The 22,235-nt window shown below is 36.8% G+C and overlaps 1 protein-coding gene across 1 annotated transcript in view; it reads left to right on the forward strand.

The window, feature by feature from the left end:
- Positions 1 to 22,235, forward strand: part of LOC139761485 (uncharacterized) — a 419,732-nt gene that overhangs the window by 232,091 nt on the left and 165,406 nt on the right. The window contains 4 exon segments of the mRNA XM_071685744.1: positions 2,863 to 3,052; positions 3,774 to 3,977; positions 4,216 to 14,858; positions 21,513 to 21,740. Coding sequence (XP_071541845.1) covers positions 2,863 to 3,052; positions 3,774 to 3,977; positions 4,216 to 14,858; positions 21,513 to 21,740 — 11,265 coding nt within the window.

Below are 22,235 nucleotides of genomic sequence, written 5' to 3' on the forward strand. Positions count from 1 at the left end.
AGTCTCCATAACTAAAGAATTCCAGTGCTGCTTGTTAGCTTTTAGTGCCTCACCTTTAACAGGTCACTGGCAGAGGGCAAGTATAATGCAGTGTTTGCAGAGGCTTCTATCTAATGTTCCTAATGACTACTTCTATCTAATGTTCCTACATACTGCTTCTACCTATTGTTTCTACCTAATAATACTGCCTAAATATTCCCACCTATTGCTTCTATCTGCTTCTTCTCCCATTTTGCCAAAAGACAGGGCTAGAGCACAATGCTCATCACAGGAAAATCTAGAGTTACGAAGAATGGGCTGCATGAGTTAAGTGTTCTCAAGTGTTGCATATAACAGGGAGAGACTATATGTTTGTGGACAGAATGCCAGTAGTCCACGTGTTAGTGAGGTAGAAAGAAAAGACAGCTACCTGGGTCAGAGGAGTGCAACCCGACAGCCACTAAAGTGCTGGCTTACTCAGCAGATGTCACTAACCCTCCTGATACCCAGGCAGGTAGTATTGGTAATATACCTCCCTGGTTGTTGGCTACCTACCAACTACTATTTACAGATTGAGTAAGTAGTAAAAGGGCAAGAGAGATGTGTGGTAATAAAAAGGGTGTGGTTGAGAGAGTAGAAGAGAGTGTGCTGAAATGGTCTGGACATTTGGACATATGAAGAGAACAAGCGAGGAAAGGTTGACAGAGAGGATTTATGTGGTAGAGGTGAAGGGAACAAGGAAAACCAGATGACCAAATTGGAGAAGAAAGAATGGAGTGAAAAAGGTTTTCAGTGATCGAGGCCTGAACATGTAAGAGGGTGAAGGGTGGTCACAGAATAGAAAGAATTGGAATGATGTGGTATACTGGGGTTGAAGTGCAGTCACTGGACTGAACTAGGGCATAGGATAAACCTTGGAAAGATCTGTAGGGCCTGGTTATGGATAGGGATAGGGAGCTGTATGTATTTGTTATGTATATGTATGTATGTGCATAAATGAGTGTTTATGTATATATATGTGTATATGTGAGTGGATGGGCCATTCTTTGTCTGTTTCCTGGCTCAATAATGAGTGGATGGGCTATTCTTTGTTTGTTTCCTGGCACAACCTCGCTGACATGGGAAACAGCGATCAAGGACAATGATAATGATATTAGTAGTTTGTGATTCTCATGTTGATCAGTGTTAAGCAAAATTGAAAGTTAACTCAAAAATAATTTTCTGGTATTCATTTGCACCAACCTTTTTCCAACTTTTGCATTGTTGATGGCATCTTTATTTGTAACCAGAACTAAATCTAACATATTCATATCATGAGTAGGTTTCTCCACTAACTCTGTTAAGGCACTGTCAAACAGATTTAGCTAGAGCCCATGCCATGAGCTACTGGAAAGGGGTTCTTCCCACTTAACAGTTTGTTACAGTGTCCCACAATGATTGAATTATAGACAAAGAATTTTAGGTATGCAACCATAGATTCTTTCATATCTCTTTGGTGTCTGACTGGGGGCCTGTAAGCTAATCGTCCTGTTTTTTCTTTTGAAACATCATTAATTTCTACAAAAATGGAGTAAATTGTATCGACAGTTACAACACCCTTGACATACTCATCACTTACTATGTCTCTCTCTTTCAGGCCTATTTAGGAAATTGCTAGTGTATTTTTCATTTTTTCGTGACTTTTTTTTGCCCAAATTTCTCCTCAGTAAGTTCCATAAGGTTCTTTTCTGTCATATGCATTTAATAAGTTTTTTGCTGGTTATCCTATGGTTTTAAGGATGCATATTTTTCATTGTACATCCAGGGAATAAAAACACTGCCATAAGAAAATGCAACAGAAAACACATGCATGACACATAGATTAAGAATGTTGGATGAAACACAGAACCATGGCCTTATGAGATTTGACCAAAGGGAGTTGCTAAGGACAGCCCCCTGGTAATGCCAAATGATGCAAAGCATAAAAGCATATGTATGGATAGAAGGAGGGTTTAGCTCTTGAGTGGCCAGATTGGCATGTCTAGCCTTATACTGTGAGTGATGGACTCAAGTATTCTTTCCTCACAGGGTTATCCCTGCTAAAGAATAGATAAATAAACGTAATTTTCTTATAGTGCCCAAACATGATGTTGCCACCAGTGACTGTAATCAGCACTGTGCTGTTGAAAAAGAATAAATGATTGAGTAAATGATAAAGAAAGATGGTTGTTGATAGTGATGCCTCTACTGTAAATGCATTTTAAAAAATTGTATGTTATAGTTGGAATATAATATGTGAAATCCACTTTGCAAGGAAACTTTTTCAGGTTTTACAATCTTAACCTGAAATGTAACTTAGGATGAACATCATGAAATGATCTTTTCTTTGTTTTTGTAACTCTGTTGAAAAGTATCTTGGTGGCAACTGTTGGTACAGGCTGGTAGTATTACTACATATGTAACTACACTGTAAAGTATCTTTGTGACAACTGTTGGTACACCTGTTAGGACAGAAGGTACACCAATGTGAAGAGATATTCTGCATCCTGAAAATCCTCCTCAAGAGTTATTTAAACTTCTGATTTATCAGATATTAATATATTTGTTTGAGATTGTTATTCTGAGTATTGAAAAAGATTTGCTTGGATCCTCCACTGCAGAAAAAGTCCCATTAATGTTATATTTGTATCATATTACTTGTAATTTGAGGGATTAACTCAGTAAACCTTTAAACTCCTGCTAAAGGTTGCCTGTATCCCTCAAATCCAAGACCTTTAGCTGTACTTTTCCTTTTTTTATGTATGATTTAAATTCTTTGAAAACATATTATTTAGTATGCTTTTTACTATAGGTTTCTTCATCCAGACCTCAAGAGGGTTTTTCCTTTCTGTCTTTCTCTCCCAGGGAGAAGATATTCAGTTACAGTCTTCGTCTTCTTGAGAGTGAGGCCATCATTTATGGAAAATACAGTTTACCTGATCATGAATCTTTTGAAGGATCAGCACAGGCAACAGTCATATTACCTTCAGGTCAAGTTTTCACCTCCAACCTCAGTCTTACCCATACATATGATGGCATCATACGAAATATAGTGGTTAGTTTGAAATCATAAACTTTCATCATTTCATTAAGTTCAAAGCATTTATTTTCAAAATCTGTAGGGTGCTAAATTTCCATTTAATAGCAACTTATTTTGGACTGGTAAGGGGTTATTATTAGCTTCATGGTATCTGAAATAAGAAGAGGCGTGCCTTACATGTTTAAGTAATTTTTGGAAAATAAGAAAGTAGTTCATGGACAAGCTTGCATGGACATAATGTAGATGATTACTATAATAATTTTGAATTTTACTTTAATGTCATCTCAGTGTCCCTTTGGATTTCCTATCAAAGTGTAGTATTAACAGCTGTTTCATTTTATGAATTTTCTAAGATGCAAACTGACATCATTCATCTCTTGGCCTTAAGTTTTCATCAAGTTGCTGGTATGTCTGCAGTGCTGACAGGCATCAGATACAGAAGTAGCTCCAAATATAATATGCATCCAGTTTTCAGAACACAGGTGTAGCCTTCATTTTTATACTCTGTATTCATAAGTTACTCTGTGTATAGCATGCATTAAAAGGCAGTTTTATATCACCATTTTTGTTATTTTGCCAAAAAGTGTGGTGCACTTAGTGTTATGTAGATATTTTGTATTAAGAGTTCTGCGTTTCATATTCATATTAGCTGACAATTTAGTGTCAATGGATTGTGATTAGTCATCTTGAATGAGCTTCTTTTTTTTTATACCTTCCCTTCATTCTTTCATTCCAGGTTTCTTGCAGTTTTGATGATGATGTCATTAATGGTCACGTAAGTGTGATACATCATGACACTTGGTTCAAAGAAGATGTTGTTGGTTTCAATTTTACTCTAACAACACCATTCCCTCACTTTCAAAAGTTTGGAGTAGCTTTTGAGAAAAACAGTAGCCCTTCCTCAGGTTACTTTGCTGAGATTGAATTGGATGAGTTTAAGGTAATTTGTAATGATTTTCCTTAAAGGTTTGCTATATTCTGTGCTAAATTGTTGAAAACTTTTACAAATTTAGTGAGTGAAAAATTCAAAAAGTGGTATGGTTTATGTTCTTCATCCAGTTGTACAATAAGTCAGTAGGTTTAAGTTCTTTTGCTCTCAAAATGGTATTGAAATTTGATAATGTAGAATATATTAATGTTGTAATGACTGGGCATGTAATGATTTTGTATTATAACAGATTCGTGGTGATGCCCAGCTAGGTGACCAGATCAACTTTGAGGCTAAGTTGCAGTTTGAGGTTGGAGATATGTGTGATTCCCACCTTGATGTATATCACAAATATGATGGCCACCATTATATGACCAAAGCAAGCATGGCTTTGACGAAGGCTTACAGTCCTTGGATATTTGAAGTGAACACCACATATGATTTTACTGGGATGGAGAAGTCAAATGATATCAAGTTGAATTTTCAATCACCAATGCTTACAAGTCCTTTCCATTTATATGGAATGTATAATGTTACAGAGGAGCTTTTGACCTTGAAAGTCCAAACAGGAATGGAGGAAGAAATCTCATTATCAGTATTTCTACAGAAAGAATCATCTGTGAATACAAAGAAACTTTATGGACTAACTGAATTTGACACTCCTTGGACTGAACCTGTTCATGTGAACATAACAATTGATCATGCTCCAGAAAGTTTTAGCTTATATATTGACTTTCATTCATCTTTGAAACACATTTCATCATGGGTAGCTGAATTTGATACCAACTACTCATCACCTGAAGACACCAAGGCTCATTTATACCTTTCACACAATGAACTTCAAATTACAATGGATCTGGTACACAACTTTACAATGAGTGGCTTAAAGCAGCAACTAGAGGGTTCAGTAAATACTCTAACAGTAACTTATGATATAGATACAGTGTGGGATGAAGATTTTATCCCCAGAAAAGCCAAGGGACATGTCTCCCTTCTTAATTTGTTTGATCATAATTTGGACTTTGCTATTTCCCACACAAGGGAAGCCAGTTTATTCATAACTCAGCTGTCAGTGTCCTGGGATGGTCAGATTTTTAAAGTGGATCACAGACTTGAGATGCAGCAACTCCAAGAGTGGTCCAGTGCATTGCAAATTACTTTGCCAGGTCATGGAGAATTTATTGTAAATAAGTTCTCAGTGAAAGCCGAATATGATCTATCAACCATAAACTCAAACTTTGATTTTACTTCGCCTTGGACCAAGGAATATAGTGCTAAATTTGTGAAGCAGGAAACTGGTTCCATGATGAACTACAAATTTGAGATGGTGTATGATGGTGCTGCTGTACTTGGACTGATTCTTGAATTGAATGGTCTTTTGAATTGGTACCAGTCAGATCTTGCCTTACAAGTGACTTCGTTATTTTTTGATGATTATAAGATGAAATGGAAGCACAACTTTGAGTCTGAGAGTCTGACAAGTGTAGATGTTACCTATGGATCTAGTTTCTTCATAAAGGCTAAAAGTCATTTAAAGTTCAGCCAGGGATGGCACAGTCAAGATTTTTTATCCTACAATTTTATTGCAAATGCAAATATTACAGACTGGGATGTACAGTTTATGGCTCTGCTGAATGTAGATTCTCAGTTTAATGGAAAATTGGAGGGCACATGGGGTGACTATTTTTTCTCCCTTACATCTGGTCTGCTTGATGGTATTATTTTCAGTGTAATAGCAGGTGATTCCACCAGAAATTTTCAGTCAGATTTAATTTTTGAGATGGGAAAAGGTGACTTGCCAGATCTGCATTTCTGTTTGGCAAAAAATGAGACAGACATTATCAAATTCCATATTGTGTTTGAAACACTCTATCCCAAATTAGATACCCTCATCAGTTTGGAGATATTTAGTGAGACAAATAAGACTTTACAGACTGCACAGTTGAAAGTGACTGCTGACTTGGCTAGTATCAACAATTATGCCCTCAAAGGCAGCATAGAATTAGGGTCAGACCTAGAAGGTTTTGAAGATTTTAGAGTTGAACTGGACATTTGTGTTAAAATCAACAGTAAACACTCATGGGATGGCCATCTTAATGGACTCATGAATTATAAAGAATGGAAGTTTGGAGCAAAAATTAATGGCTCTCTTGAACTCAGCCATAAATTTCACCTGGAATGTGGAACTGAGTATTACATAGCTTACAATGATGAAATTTGTAACAAAACTGGGGCAAGTCTCTTGATCATGGCAACTGAAGATACAGTTTATCAAATGAGATTTACAATCCGTTTGAATCAACTTGGTCCCCATTGGTCACTTTTTGTATATTATGATAACAAGTATGGAGACTTGAAAGGATTTGTTATACCAGGAAACTCCAAAAAGTATGAGGTAGCATGTCGGCTGTCAAGCAAGATTTTGACTCTGAGTGCTCAAAGAATTGATGAAGATGGATCAAAATTCCAATTTCTTCAAGGCAATATTAGCTGGATCATAAGAAAAATTAAGCAATTGATTACTATTAACTTCAATTCAGATGTAGATTATATTTCCAAGATAACTGGACAGCTGATTGTTCAGCAGAGACGTGGTTTGGCTGTAACTGCTAAATTAAAAGTTGATGAAGAAAATTTTCTTGGAACACTGAGATACATTTATCCCAAGCCTAGGAGTACCAGTAGAATCATCATTAAAGTTGACAATGAGATTTTCATGACTTTCAGAATTAATGCCCATGTTGATTTTTCCATAATACAGAATGGATTTATAACCCATTTAACAGTTGATCTGGATGAGGAGCAAGGTTGGATAACTGGAAACTTAAAAGTTAGTTCACCGGAGTCATACATTTGGCTCAAAATGCCATTCAGTGAAATGGAGACTTTTAATCTAACAGTCACAGTGAAGGCAATGGAAGAGTATGGCTTAGAGGTAATACTGAAAGTTCCTCAGTTTTGCTTCAATTTTATAGGTGTGTTGGATAAAACAATCCATTCCTTTATGATAAACATGAATATGCAGTTAAACTGTGGTGAAGAAGCATTATTTGACTTTGTTTTCAAATACAGTATAGATAAAAACTCTTTTGTTATATCTTCTAAGCTAGATGTTTATAAATATGGTTCAATATTTATACTTAATATTGCATCTCATATCAAGAAAGATGAAGTTTATGTTGAAATTAGAACTGAATTGTATCCACAGCTTTCACTTGGCCTGGATTTCATAAAACAATTAAGGGAAGAATGTCAGTCCCTAAAACTGCAAGTATATGACCCTTCTTCTAATACCACTTACTTTCTCTTTAAAAACTCTATCTTTTCAGTTGGAGCTGATATCATTAATGAACAACCAGAAGGCCAAATATTTTCACTTGAACCTAACTATCTTATGTATCCTAGAGATATCAGAATGAATACCAGTTACTCTCACTCATTGTTTGGTTTTTTGTTGAATATAGAATTGACTGGTAAGGCAAATTTCATGGATAATTATGGAAATATGGAAATGCAATTCACATCAGATTTAGCTTTTAATCACACTAATCTTATTTTTGTTTATGACCTTAGAGAAGAGACCAAAAAAGGAAACTTCATGCTGTTAACTACAAATGGAAATGTTGAAAGTGAGGTAAAACTGAAAAATAATGATAATATGGTTTCATTCATAGCTGATATGTCATCCAGCCTCCATACTTTCCAGAACTACCACCTGGAATTCATTTATGAGAATGAAGGGTCTAAAAAGACATTTAAATTACTAAGTCTACAAGATGATGTTGAATTCCAGTTAAATGGTGCTATACATTCAACAGATAAGGAGTCAGTAACAAGTTTTACCTTTTTAACAGCATTTGAGAAATACAAGAGATTTGACTTTGAACTGAGCCATCCTCTTACGTATTTGTCTGAAAACTATTACAAAGCAAAGTTTACTGTAACCTCATATGGAAGGGAGCATATGATTGACATCAAACACAGTCACCATAGGACCTGGAAAAAGCAGCAGACCGAAATCTTACTCACTATTCCAAATCTTGTATCAGATGCATTCACCTTTCTGTTGGTGTATGACTTTTTAGGTGGTCAGGCGTCAGTTATTCTTAGCAGTCCTCAGGGCCTGATGGGAGTTGAGGGAACATGGGAGCTTTCAGATCTGAGTATTGCTTTTACATTCACTTCTTACTTAACATTTTTTGATTTAGGAGAGTACAACATAGCTATCTACATTCCCCTTGATTTATCCCATAAATGGGAGATTTGCCTATCACGTTACTATACAGATTCAGATTTTGCATCTCATCTCTTAACTGAAGAATACTTTAGTAAAGGACTCATCAGATTTATTATAAATGAAAAACATGAGTCTGTAAATAAAACTTACAGTGTAAGCTATGAGCTTCAGGATTTTCTGAAGATAGAAGGGCAGTTTGAAAATTGGGATTGGATGTCAAAATGGACATTTAGTGGAGAGCCTTTCCCTGCAATGTCAGGAAGTTTTGAGGTTAAAACAAATATTCAAGGTTACAGAATTATAGATGGATCATGGAACATGGGACAGAGAGATCAGGCATACTTAGTTCAGGTGAATGTAGACATGAAGCAGAAGGGAACTGTAACGTTCAATGCTGTATTTGACATCGAGTCAGAAGGTTTATCAGGACCATGGGAGAGTATGAAGCTTAACATCCTGTTTGAGTCTCCCTTCACCTTGACTCACCATCTGCAGGCACACTGCCAGCTGAGTACTCTCAGTTTGGCAGCTTATTACCAGTACGGTCTTGATACTTTTTACATTCTGTGGACTTCAAAATTCAGTACTAAAACAGCTGCAGTTATGCTGAATGGCAATATACCTGTACAGGGCTTTTCAACTTTCACTGTAAATTTCAAGTTAGAATGTCTTGAGTCATACAGTGGTAGCTTTGTGGCAAGTATTGAGGAAACTGTTTTTCAGTCAAACTTTGAACTCTCCCCTGACTGGAAAGTAGGATCAGTGATGACATCTCTGATATCTCCATTTGTAAGCCCATTGAAAGCTGAGTTGATCTGGTTTTTCCTTGAAAGTCCAATAGATCTAAAGGCTACATATAAAGCAGGAAGACAATCAGGAGAACTGAAAATGACCTTAGTGTATGTGAGTAATTTTGCTCATCTTGATTTTCAGATAAAAACATCATCTGATGGAGCATCAAAACTTTTTGTTGATTTCCAGTACAATATATCAGATTATGTAAAATTGCAGGCAGCTATATCTGTAAGTACAAAGCATCATTTCTTAAAGATCAATGCAGATTTAATGATCAGCAATGTAACATTTTTGCTGAAATTCACTGGCCATATAGAAATGTTCAGAGTTAGTGGATCTGGTGAGATAGAACTTGGGAAAACTGGGAATATATACAAGGGAAACATGTCAGGAAAAATTTCTGGATATGAAGCATTAGATATCAGCTTTTTATTAGACTTATACCAGTTCCATCTCAGTCTCAGTTACAGACAAAAGGATATCTTAAGAATGAATGTTAATTACTACCAAACCAATATACAATTTATGTGGACTGATTATCTGTTTTTCAACTTAGCTGTGTTTCACAAGTCAACAAAAAGTGGGCATCAGATTGACTTATCTTTCCATGGTTTTGATATGAAGCCCATTAGACTACAGGCAAGCTATTCTGGAAAGCATAAGCTTAAGTTTGACTTGTCCATGAACAGTTCAGTAATGCAGCCATTAATAGTCAACATCACTTATTCTAGCACTGATGATATTCGTTTGAATTCCCATGCTGTTGTAGACGGGAAGGAGTACAATTTAACTGGGAGAGCAAAAGTAAAAAAAAGACAGTCTAGTTTTGAAATTTACTTTGATTCATCTGAAGACTCAAGTGAACCCATAATTGTAGAAGCTATGTATGACCTGAAGAAATTCATGTTGGGTAAGATGAATTCTGTGATGAGTTTAGCCTCAGTCACAATTGACTGGGGGGAGCACCTCCAGCTTAATGTGACAGGGATGCGGAATCAAAACCAAACCAAGATAAATCTCAGGGTGTCTACACCATTTAGATGCCTACCTCACCTCCTCCTTGACTTTGATGGTGAATACACATATAAACACTCTTTAGTTAATCTCACATGGACAGTCTTTATTGAGTGGTCTCAGCAAGTCAATTCCACTGGGTTTTTCAAGTTAGAGGATAGAAAACTTGACTTTAATTGGACATTAACAACTTCTTCTTTACATCTTGAGAAACTTATCATATGTTTCCAGCTGCAAACAGGTCACATGGAGGCATCTCTAGTTTTCAATGAGGGTAAATGGAGGTGTTTTTGTGACTTTGAATTTTCTCCAATATTTTCAGTAGTTTGTTCTGTTGAGACACCAGTCAGTGACTTTAAAATCATTTCCCTTTCTGTGTCTGTCGCTACTCAGAATAATGAACTTAGTATCCAGATAGAATTAACTTGGCCAGAGGCTCAGATACTTGGAGTGCATATTCAGATTGAAAAGACAAACATAGAAATTAAATTGTTCACTCCCTGGGACCTACTTAGAGTTGGCTCATTCATGGCAACCCAGAAAACTGAGAATGAGAAATCAGTATATTCAAGTGTGCTCCAGTGGGATATAAGGAAAGTAGAAACATTGCTTATATTTTCTCCATTGCACCTTCAGTTTGTTAGCAAATATGATTTGAGTAGTGTTGTACTTGGCCTGGTGAGAGTTGACTTCTCATTTTTTGACAAGGAACTGAAGTCTTCAATGAAAATTCAGACTCCTTTTATCTCCATGAAATTACTAGAGGCTATGTTCCACCTAGGATTGCAACAGTTTTCAGCTAACTTCACAGTAAATGAAATAACTAATTCCATAAAGGGTATTTTCTCCATAAATGGTGGTAAATTTGAAGCAGATATTCCAATTTTAGGTGATTTCAAATGGAAACTGGAAGCAAAAAATCACTGGATGGAGATGGGTACACAAGCCATCTTTACCATTGCAAGGAAAAACACTCCGTTTATTGTCAGTTTTAGCTATGAAATACAACCTCAAGCTTACTTAATCAAATTTGTTTTTGATGTAGCGTCAGATAGAAAGTGGATTTCCATTGATGCAGAGTATGGAGATGGTTGTACCATAAATATCACCTTAACTGACACCAACTTGGAATTGAACGTTATATTTCTAAATAATGAAGAAGTAGATGTAGAATTGAAGTTCGAATCTCAACGTTGGAAACTACAGTCATTAAACTTGAATGTAACTGCCAAGTATGGTGTTCTTTTTGAGTTCTATAATGCATCAGTTACAGCATCAGTTAAGTTTCAAAACAAAGACTTGCTACATTACCATTTCATGTTGGGTGTCAGTGTCAATGATGACTTTGTTTATATGGATACTGAGTTTGCGTTTGATCAGAATATGGCTCATTATAAATTCAGCTGTATGTTCCCACTGTTTAATGTGTTTTTTGAAGAAACAAAGATAGCATTTGTTATGACCCAGGGAGGTGAGCTGAAGTACAAGTTGCTATATGAAACAATATTCCCAGATACATGGTCATCTAGTCGACTTTTGATGGTAGAGTCACCTGAGTGGGATGTGTGTGTACTTGTTGTATTTAGCGAACATTCCCTGAGTGTTTCATATTCCTTCCCAGATTCATCAGCAGAACATTCTCTTCTTGTAGTTTGGTCTAAAGACTCCAGTTTTGAGAATTTCATGATTGGAACAGAATTGAATTCACCATACCTGAAAGATGATTCATTACTATTGAACTTAAGTTTTTCATATCAAGAGTTTTATGGATCACTGAATTTTAGCATGTCTTATGGTGTTAAAAAAACTGATATACAGGGACATTTTCAGTATGATAAAAATGAACACAAGATTAATGGTGAATTATATCTGACCTCAGACTGGATTGGCAAATACTCTCTCAGGGCCAATATCCACTGGAAGAGGGATATAAATGTGAGTGTCATACTAAATATTTTGGACAAAGAACATATTATGATGTTGAATGCAGATATCACAGACTATATTCTAAAACTGTCTAGCAAATCATCTTGGCTTTCATTTGAAGAAATTCATTTTATGGGAAAAGTTAACAGTGATTTTCAACTTTCTAACATGAATTATGAAGTTAAGTTGACCACAGGTGACAAGGAAATTTTTATAGATGCTAAGTTTGAAAATATAAACCTTGAGCATATTAATTCATACATCATAATAAAGGAAAATGAGGAAGAGGTGTTTGCAGTGTCAGCAGTGTTATATTTTTATTTTGATAGAATTGATTTTGATTTTGATATATATAGTGTAATTCCAGAATTAAATAACAATTTAGAATTTCGTTACAAAGATGATGTTAAGGAAAGAATTGTGTCAGGGAAACTTACTAGTATTTTGTTACAGAATAAAGAAGTTACTTTGTATATACTTAACAATAAGTCATGGAGAAATGCTCAAGTATTCCACTTGTCCTTGCCATATTACTTTATTAGCTTAGAACTTGATGTGAACAAAGGTGTTGGTGGATTCACTTTCAAATCTGAAGACAGGAGTACATATGTAATTTCTTATTATAATTCATTTGAAGAGAATTCCTTTGAAATTTCTGTAAGAACATCCTTTGCATATTGTGAAGCATTGATATTTGAAAACAGATGGTCACTTGATAGTTTTAAAAACATTCACATAGCATACGTTTGGGATGGTCAAGAAATTGTATTGCAGTGTTTTGCTGATGATGATGATATTTTTGGTAGAACATTTACAATTAATCTAACAACACCTTTTGAAGGATTTGAAAAGTATGCATTACAAACACCATATTTTCAAAGCAATGGACAGCATTTTGGTGCTCTGTTTGAATACCCAAGTGGTAAAGTTGGAGTGGATATGAGATTATCATACAAAAGTTTTTTGGATTCCCACTTCATATGTGCCCTTTACTTGCCCTTTGAAAAATATGAAATTATATCCATGCAGTACATAATACTGCCTGGTGATTTCAAAATAGAAGCACGAGTAGGAAAAGTTGGGTTCACCTTGTCACTTAAGGTATCTGGAAAGACTATTGGAGAGAAGCTAGAGGCATTTATGCAGATCAATGAATACAGCATAAGGGCTGTATTTAGAGAATCATCTTTGTTAAACAAAAGTAGATTTTATTTTCATGTTGACCTTGAACCACAAGAATTGGTAGGAAATCTAATGTTTCATGTTAAACTTGAATATGAAACTTCTGAGCGGGTTTTCTTTGTAGTAAAAAGTGAGGAAGAGGAGTTCTTCAAGATACACATGGCATGGAATTCAGACAAAATTTTAGCAGTTACCACTCCAAGGGTATATCCAGGATGTCTTACTGTAAATTTAGAGTCTGCAAGAGAACTTGATGATTACCACTTACAGCTGAGTTTTGATTCTGAAGATAGTGGCACTTTGAAATCCTATGGCTTCCATGTACACAGAGAAATTCTAGAAGGTGGCTACCATCTCTCTGTGTCTGGAGAGAACATGGGAAATTATTTTCATTTTGAAGGAACACTGTCTGTAAATTCTTACCATTTGAATGATAGTTTGATATTTGAATTAAACAAGAATATACTGGGTTATAGAATTCTCCTCCAGAGAGAACCAGGATTCTTCTATAGTATGTACACAAGTGATGTTTACTTGGTGTTACCTACCCAGACTTTGCATTATAAAACTAATGCTACATCTAGCTTGAGGGAATTTGATGTGTTTTCAAGCTTCACATGGAATGAAAATGATCCTGGGATACCATCACTCTTTTTCAGACTGAATTATTTTGATGAGTCAGTTTTTGGTGAAACAAAGGAATATATAAGTGCAGTCTTCAGCCATCCCGACATTGAAGATATTATCTTCCACGGTAATGTTACTCATTCACAAAATTCTCCATTATATGGCTTAGCAGAGCTTGTAGATAGAAATTCTCCTGAGAGAAATATTGTCATTGTGATTGATGTTCAGCCTTTCACAGATAATGGAGAACAGAGTATACAGGTCAATATCTCTCAGCTTTCCTCAGGTTTTGTTTTTGCCGTGGATGCACAGGTCATGGAATCAGTATTCACTAAAGGTGATTATACATTTAAATATTGGAGTTTAGCTGAAGAAAAATGGGAAGAGTTGCAGATTCTGACCATTGTGAATGCAAGCAACAGTGGATATGATTTTGCAGCAGATATTCTTTCTTCTTTGGGAAAATGGGGCTATAGTTGTGCAGGTGATATTCACTCATTTGAAAACTTAGCCACGTTTAACATTCAAGGAAGCCCAAAAGAGGTTGGTGAGTTTTGGAAATTTGGAGCAACTGTGGATAAATATTCACCTAACGTACTTGTATATCTAGATATTGGGCAGAAACATCAAGAAGCATATGAAGAAGGGAGGCTGAGAATTGGTTTCCATAACCCAATAGAAGTGGGGGCACTTGTAGACCATCAGAGATTTGGGGGATGGAGTCAAGATATTGAAATTGGTATGAAACTTATTACACCATATATCCTTCAGTTTGTTTTAGACTTTGACCCAACTTTAGACTTCAGAGTTGACAGTTTCTGGACCCATATAACTTCGCCTGCAAATAAGATTCTGAATACTTGGTCATATGACCTGGTCTCCACAGCATCTGTTTTCAAACAGTGGGTTTTAAAAGAAGCTCCTATAGCCTTCCAGTCATTAATTAATTATCAAACTCTTCAAACAGTGTGGGACAGAGAGACAAGTAATTTTGACTACTTTATGAATGAATTCAATACAGCCATATGTGATATCAGCTCAGATGTCAAGAGAATATGGACGGAATTGCTACGGCCACCACTACAAATTACTCATAACTTCGTTATCAGTTTGTAAGTAAAATTTTCATGTTTGTGTCATTGTTCTGAGAAAATTTTTAAAAAATCATGCGTATTTCTCTCTCTAGTTGAATTTTAGGCACAGATAAGTTTAATTACTGGAGCCTAATAATCTAAATGTTATATCTGTAAACCAACCCTCCTTTTAACCTCACCTCATGTAGTTATAATCTGCCTGCTTCACTTCAGGCAAATCAGGAGGACATTCAAATATGAATGCTAGTTACTAATAATGCATGCAGAAATTGTAGCTGTAATGTCTGAAAAAAGTTGCTATAAGATGGCATAATCACAAATTACACTTAGCCATAACCACGTTACACAATCAGCCACGATGTCAAGCCAGCCAACTTTGTGCCTTTTCTCATCATGCAGGTTGGTCATGTAGAAGTCATCAAATAAAGCCATGAGCTGCAATCTGATATGAGCAAAATGTATTCATGAATAAGTGTGCTAACTTCTTAAAGATTTACTCTATCAACTTTTGACGTTGAGGAGTCAACAACGTTATTTTGATTGCACTGTGTTCTGTGTCCTTGGTTTTCACGAATACTTTGATGTTTGTATCTCTTCCCAGTTAGCATTGTCAGCCATGAACCTGCCTTTTGAATTTTTTTCTGTGTGAATTTTGTCCCTTTTTTATTCTTATGTGTAACTCTTACCAATAGGGTCTTAGGTTTCCATAGATTAAGTATGATTTAACATGTGAACAAAAACATTTTTATATGATTTTTTTGTAGTTTTTCTTGAATGTTGATACTTGCGACTTATAGAGATTCTTAGATTAATATTTCTTTGATATATTAATGTGAATGCAAATGTCTTCATGATTATTCATAAGTTTCAGTAACAAAGAGGCTGAGGAAGTCATAGATTATCAGTTTATTTTGACTATTTCGAGAGAGGTGTTTGAACACTATCTGCAGGGAAGGAGTGTGAGTTATTGGGAGGTGTGCAAGAGAAAGGAGCTGGAGGTCAAGAGGAAGGTATAGAAGCTGAAAAAGAGTGTACATGAGAGATGAGTTGAGAGAGTATGGATGAACTTTTGGGAGAATTAAATATTGTAGGTGAGGTGAGTAGTGTCTGTAGTTGTAGTATCAAGAGACCACCTTATTATCTCCAGACCCCCAGGTCAGTGATGGCTGCATAGTGAGCTAGCACTTCAGTGGTTAAGTTGCACTTCTTTGACCCAGGTAGCTGTCATTTCTTTCTGTCTCACTCACAAGTGGACTGCTAGCATTCTGTCCACAGACATACGATCTCTCCTTTTCACACATAAAACTTGAAAAATGCTTAACTCAATCATTCCTAACTCTATATTTTTCTTTGGTTAGGGCTATTCATTAGCCCTGTCTTTTGGCAAAATGGTAGGAGTAACAAACAGAAATAGTAGGTTGGAACATTAGACTGGAGCATTAGATAGAAACATTAGGTAGAAGTAGTAGGCAGGAACATTTAGCTTGGAGTATAAAGTAGAAGTAATAGGCTGGAACATTTGGTAGACACATTGGTAATAGTAGTTGGTGGGAACATTAAATAGGAGCCTTTGAAAACATTGTGCTTGACTTGCCATCTGCCAATGGCATACTAAGGTTGAGTCATAAAAAGCGAAGAAGTGGCACTGGAGTTCACCAGTTATGGAGACTTTTGCTGTGGCCACCCCCTCAAAGGAGTTCCCAAAGGGAACAGGTGTCAGAGATATAGATAGATAGAGAGGTGAGGAGAACAAGAGAACAAATGGGAGTGACAGTGAGGGGAGCAGATAGGGAAGTGGCAGCAGGCAAATAAGAGTTAAAAGAGTAATGGAATGAATACCATGAAAGATTATTGAGTATGTTAGATGATTGGATGGTAAGATATTGGGGTTTGCAGTGAGGTGTTATGATAAGCAAGCAAGAGGGGTCATGGCAAATGGTTTGGTCATAAGAGAGGAGATAGTGAAAGCCTTGTGTAAGATGAAATGTTGCAAAGCAGCTGTAGTGCATGGGATTGTAGTTGAGTTTCTAAAGAAAGAGGGTGATATTTTTTTTATGTATTTCTGGCCATGGTAAATTGCATGAGTTTTAGCAAAGTGTGTAATGATCTTATATAAAGGCAGTGGGACAAAGATGAATGCTTAGATTACTGACATACAAAGCTGTTAGGCAAAGGGGATAAGAGTGAGTGCTCAAATTACAGAGGTATAAGTTTGTTGAGTATTCCTGGTAAATTATATGGGAGGGTATTGATTGAGAGGGTGAAGGCATGTACAGAGCATCAGATTGGGGAAGAGCAGTGTGGTTTCAGAAGTGGTAGAGGATGTGTGGTTCAGGTGTTTGCTTTGAAGAATGTATGTGAGAAATACTTAGAAAAGCAAATGGATTTGTATGTAGCATTTATGGATCTGGAGAAGGCAAATGATAGAGTTTATAGAGATGCTCTGTGGAAGGTATTAAGAATATATGGTGTGGGAGGAAAGTTGTTAGAAGCAGTGAAAAGTTTTTATCGAGGATGTAAGGCATGTGTACGTGTAGGAAGAGAGGAAAGTGATTGGTTCTCAGTGAATGTAGGTTTGCGGCAGGGGTGTGTGATGTCTCCATGGCTGTTTAATTTGTTTATGGATGGAGTTGTTAGGGAGGTAAATGCAAGAGTTATGGAAAGAGGGGCAAGTATGAAGTCTGTTGGGGATGAGAGAGCTTGGGAAGTGAGTTAGTTGTTGTTCACTGATGATACAGTGCTGGTGGCTGATTCATGTGAGAAACTGCAGAAGCTGGTGACTGAGTTTGGTAAAGTGTGTGGAAGAAGAAAGTTAAGAGTAAATGTGAATAAGAGCAAGGTTATTAGGTACAGTAGGGTTGAGGGTCAAGTCAATTGGGAGGTGAGTTTGAATGGAGAAAAACTGGAGGAAGTGAAGTGTTTTAGATATCTGGGAGTGGATCTGGCAGCGGATGGAACCATGGAAGCGGAAGTGGATCATAGGGTGGGGGAGGGGGCGAAAATTCTGGGGGCCTTGAAGAATGTGTGGAAGTCGAGAACATTATCTCGGAAAGCAAAAATGGGTATGTTTGAAGGAATAGTGGTTCCAACAATGTTGTATGGTTGCGAGGCGTGGGCTATGGATAGAGTTGTGCGCAGGAGGATGGATGTGCTGGAAATGAGATGTTTGAGGACAATGTGTGGTGTGAGGTGGTTTGATCGAGTGAGTAACGTAAGGGTAAGAGAGATGTGTGGAAATAAAAAGAGTGTGGTTGAGAGAGCAGAAGAGGGTGTTTTGAAGTGGTTTGGGCACATGGAGAGAATGAGTGAGGAAAGATTGACCAAGAGGATATATGTGTCGGAGGTGGAGGGAACGAGGAGAAGAGGGAGACCAAATTGGAGGTGGAAAGATGGAGTGAAAAAGATTTTGTGTGATCAGGGCCTGAACATGCAGGAGGGTGAAAGGAGGGCAAGGAATAGAGTGAATTGGAGCGATGTGGTATACCGGGGTTGACGTGCTGTCAGTGGATTCAATCAAGGCATGTGAAGCATCTGGGGTAAACCATGGAAAGCTGTGTAGGTATGTATATTTGCGTGTGTGGACGTATGTATATACATGTGTATGGGGGGGGTTGGGCCATTTCTTTCGTCTGTTTCCTTGCGCTACCTCGCAAACGCGGGAGACAGCGACAAAGTATAATGAAATAAAAAAAAAAGCTGTTAAGTATACATAGTAAACTGTTTAGGAAAATGGTGACTGAAAGGAAGAAGGGAGAAGGGAGAAGTGTTGTGGCCTCAAGAGGGTAGAGAATGTGTGGTCTAGGTATTTATGTTGAAGAATCTGTTAAAAGCACTTGGCACAAGAAATGAACTTTCATGAAGCATTTACAGATGTGGAGAAAGTTATGAAATTGTCAGTGTAAAAGAATTAGGACATGGCTTTTATGTTAGATACCACTGATGTAGCTCACTTTTCAATCATAGATAGCTGAACACTTAGACTGAATTTTTGCAGAAGCTCACTCAGAAAGCTTTATTTGCTGATGACTGTGCTCTTAAGTCATAGACCTAGGATAGAATGGTCTCCAGTGCATAGTGGATAGGTTTTTTAAGGTTGTTTAACTCTTTGGCTTGATGATCAGTCTTGAAAAATCATAGGTTCTCTTTCAGCTTTCCCCAACATCCAGTGCACCAGCCCCATCTATCCAAATAGGTAAAACTCACCTAAATAATGCAGAGGAATTAAAGTACATATGCACTGCAATTTCCAGTAATGAATCCCTTGACAAGGAGAATTCAACAAGGATTTGGAGAATTGGCATATCCAACAAGGCCTTTAGGCAGACTCAATGCTAGAGCTTTGAACCTCTATAGCCTCTTGCTGATATCAAGGTCAAGCTGTATAATGTAGTGGTTCTGTTTTTCCTCTTGTACAGCTGCAAGGTGCAGGCTTCTTACCAGAATCAAATCAAACTATTGTAGTAATTTCACATGTGCTCCCATAGATTTCTGAAGGGCATTTGCTGACAAGTCATGGTTCATAAACAATGAGGTCCTCCCAAGGACTACACCTCCAGCATTGAGAAATTATCAAATCTCACTTGAAGTGAATAGACTTTGTAATCAGAATGGTCAGCTTTCATATGAGACAAGTCATGTATGGAGAGCTGGAGTAAAGACAAAACCAGGTCCTCCCCAGAAAGAGGTACAAGAACTGTATGAAGTAAAAGCTGCAATTGTGGAACATCAAACCTGAAGCAGTTAGCTCAGGACAGAACAAAGCATGTTCCCATACTTCAGCAGAATGCAGACTATTTGAGGACAGGCAGGAGGATTTTTGTCCAGTTGGCTTAGGAGCAGTATCACAGCAGAATTGCTATGCATGTTCTGATGCTAGCATATTCTCATTGCTACCACAGCATATTTGTATGTGCATCCAGAATTGGAGTCATAAGTCACCCATACACAGATAGGTACACAAGAATGCAAGTTATCAAGTTAAGGAAATTATCCTCTTTTTTTATAATTCAGTGGTGCACCTCCATTTGAATATTTTGTTCAGTTATGGTTACCCAATTTGAAAAAAAAGACAGACAAAATGGAAAGAGTACAGTGTTAAGCTGTCAAGATGTTTCCCAGTCAAAGAAACAAATCATGAGAGCTGTAATTACTCGGTCTTGTCCCCAGTTGGTTCATCTGATCACACTCTCATAAATCTATTTTAACAGCACTTCTCCCTCCTACAGTCCCTTCTAAGTGTAAATATTAGCACCTCGACGACAAAGCTGACTGAAATCACTTGCTTGAATTCTTTTCTGACTTTCCTTGGGTAAATTGCTGTTTCTTATATGGTGATGCTTCTGTCTGCATCAAATGCATAGCAGAGGCTATTCATGCAGGAATGGAAGCGTTTATTCCCCCTTCCTCCAAATGGCCAAGAAGAGACACTTTTTAAGATTGCCCAAGATACTTCAAACTCCATTCAAGCAGAGTGTGTAGGATGTTTTTGATAAGGTATTAGATTTGTTGTAAAAAAGGAGGATTTGCATTAATTACTTTTTTTGAAGATTTAACATTAAAAACAATTTTATTTGTAAGACTGAGCACTGAAAATTGGATTAGCAAACTACTTTCCCTCTATAGGAGAGAGAGTGTTATATTTTGATAGGAACAAGTTAGTCATTAACTTTTACCGTAATGCAACTTTTTTTTGTTATAAATGAAATTGTATTTCTAGGGAAAGGCATGGAGCCTTTCTTTATAGAAATATTATTTCCTTAGTATGATATGGCAATATATGAAATGTACTGCATGAAGGAATACAGAAACTTTGTTATTTTAGGTCTCCTATTATGTATTCAGGAGCAAGGATTTCAAAGCTGACTGGCAGAACTTTTAGAATTAGCCAGTCAGAGTTCAATGTAAGGTGCATATTTTGAGAAGACATTCCTCAATCAAGGCTCTTCTAGCACTCTTGTCCCACAAAAGGATCAGCAACAGATGTTTTGGAGGTCCAACAGGACATTTGCTCTTTTACAATGGCATATATATCTGAGAAGATTAGCTGTAGTAAGACTACAGCCAGAAGAGAGTTTTTTAGACAGTCCCCTCTGTGGTATAATTGGCCATTAGTAATGGTTCTGCTGCTGAAGCATCTCAAAATTTTCTTGCCGTATAGATTCTCCTCCCCATATGACTACAAGGTAAGCTTTGAGCTGCAGAAAAATTTAGTTTTAAGGTATAAACACCCCCCACTTTTCACCTTACCCAGCCCATTATCTCTCATGGAGGTTGGGTCACCTTCCAACAGTCTTTGTTATCCTTGTCCAAGATGTGTGGTGAGAGGAGGCAAGGGGTTGGCTGTTGTGATGTCTGAGCTTGTTACTTGAGGTGTTTATTTTTTGATTTAGCTTAGATTGTTGCTTTTATGTGATTTTTCAAAAATTACACACAATACATTAAAGTTATATTCGAAATGTGCATTCTGAGTTGTATAATCTGAACCATCTGAAGGTAATGCCAGTATTTACAAGATTGACCACATGATGTGAGGATAGAGGAAGACATTAGCTTAAATATTTGCTTTTCATTAGATTGTAGCTGAGCTTTTCTGAAGCTCATGATTAAAATGAAAATATGATAGTTATGATTTATGTCAGCTAATCCTGAATACTTACTTTTTTATGCTTACAGATATGAATGGTCTTTATTTTACTTTGAAAGTTTTCTTGGTTATGTGAGCCAGCAGCTGCTTCAAGTAAAGGAGCTAATGAAGGAAAAGTTGGCAAACTTGGAGACTCAAATCTCTACGCTTCTCAGTCCTTTGGCTCTATGGTTGACAGATATGATAGAAGAAGTGTGGGAAAAGATAACGCACCAACTGCTTGAGCTACAAGGTGTATTGTCTTCTTGGCTAAATCAGTAAGTGAAATAATGATCAGGATTTCTCTGTGTATAACTTCTGCATTTGTCTTTATTCCTAAAGGTTGTAGTAAGCATTTGATCAGTGATAGGAAAATTATTGCTTATCATCAGCGAGGTGCAGATAGAGTAAAAGGGCATTTCTGTCTTGAGTCGTGCCTCTGTTTACCAGCCTCTGGATAGATCTAGGCTTCTGTATCCATCATACACCTGCAGATAGTGATTGATTAATATGAGAAGTAGCTGATTTTTATTTGCCATTGGTAATGGGTGGATAGCAACTCAGAATATCTGTATATATGAGATGGAAAAAGGCTTACGTAGTCACTTACATCAGCTCTAAGAGCTATTTACTGCTTTGGGCAAAATTTCTAGGCTCAGTAAAACTGTTGCAGTACACTATTATGGTTAGGATTTTTGTGCATTTTATTATATGTTAACTTGTTCCCATCCACCTCCCAGATCAACAGGATCATTGAAAAGGAAACAAATCCT

Source organism: Panulirus ornatus, chromosome 40 (assembly GCF_036320965.1).
Source record: "Panulirus ornatus isolate Po-2019 chromosome 40, ASM3632096v1, whole genome shotgun sequence".
Classification (NCBI taxonomy): Eukaryota; Metazoa; Arthropoda; class Malacostraca; order Decapoda; family Palinuridae; genus Panulirus; species Panulirus ornatus.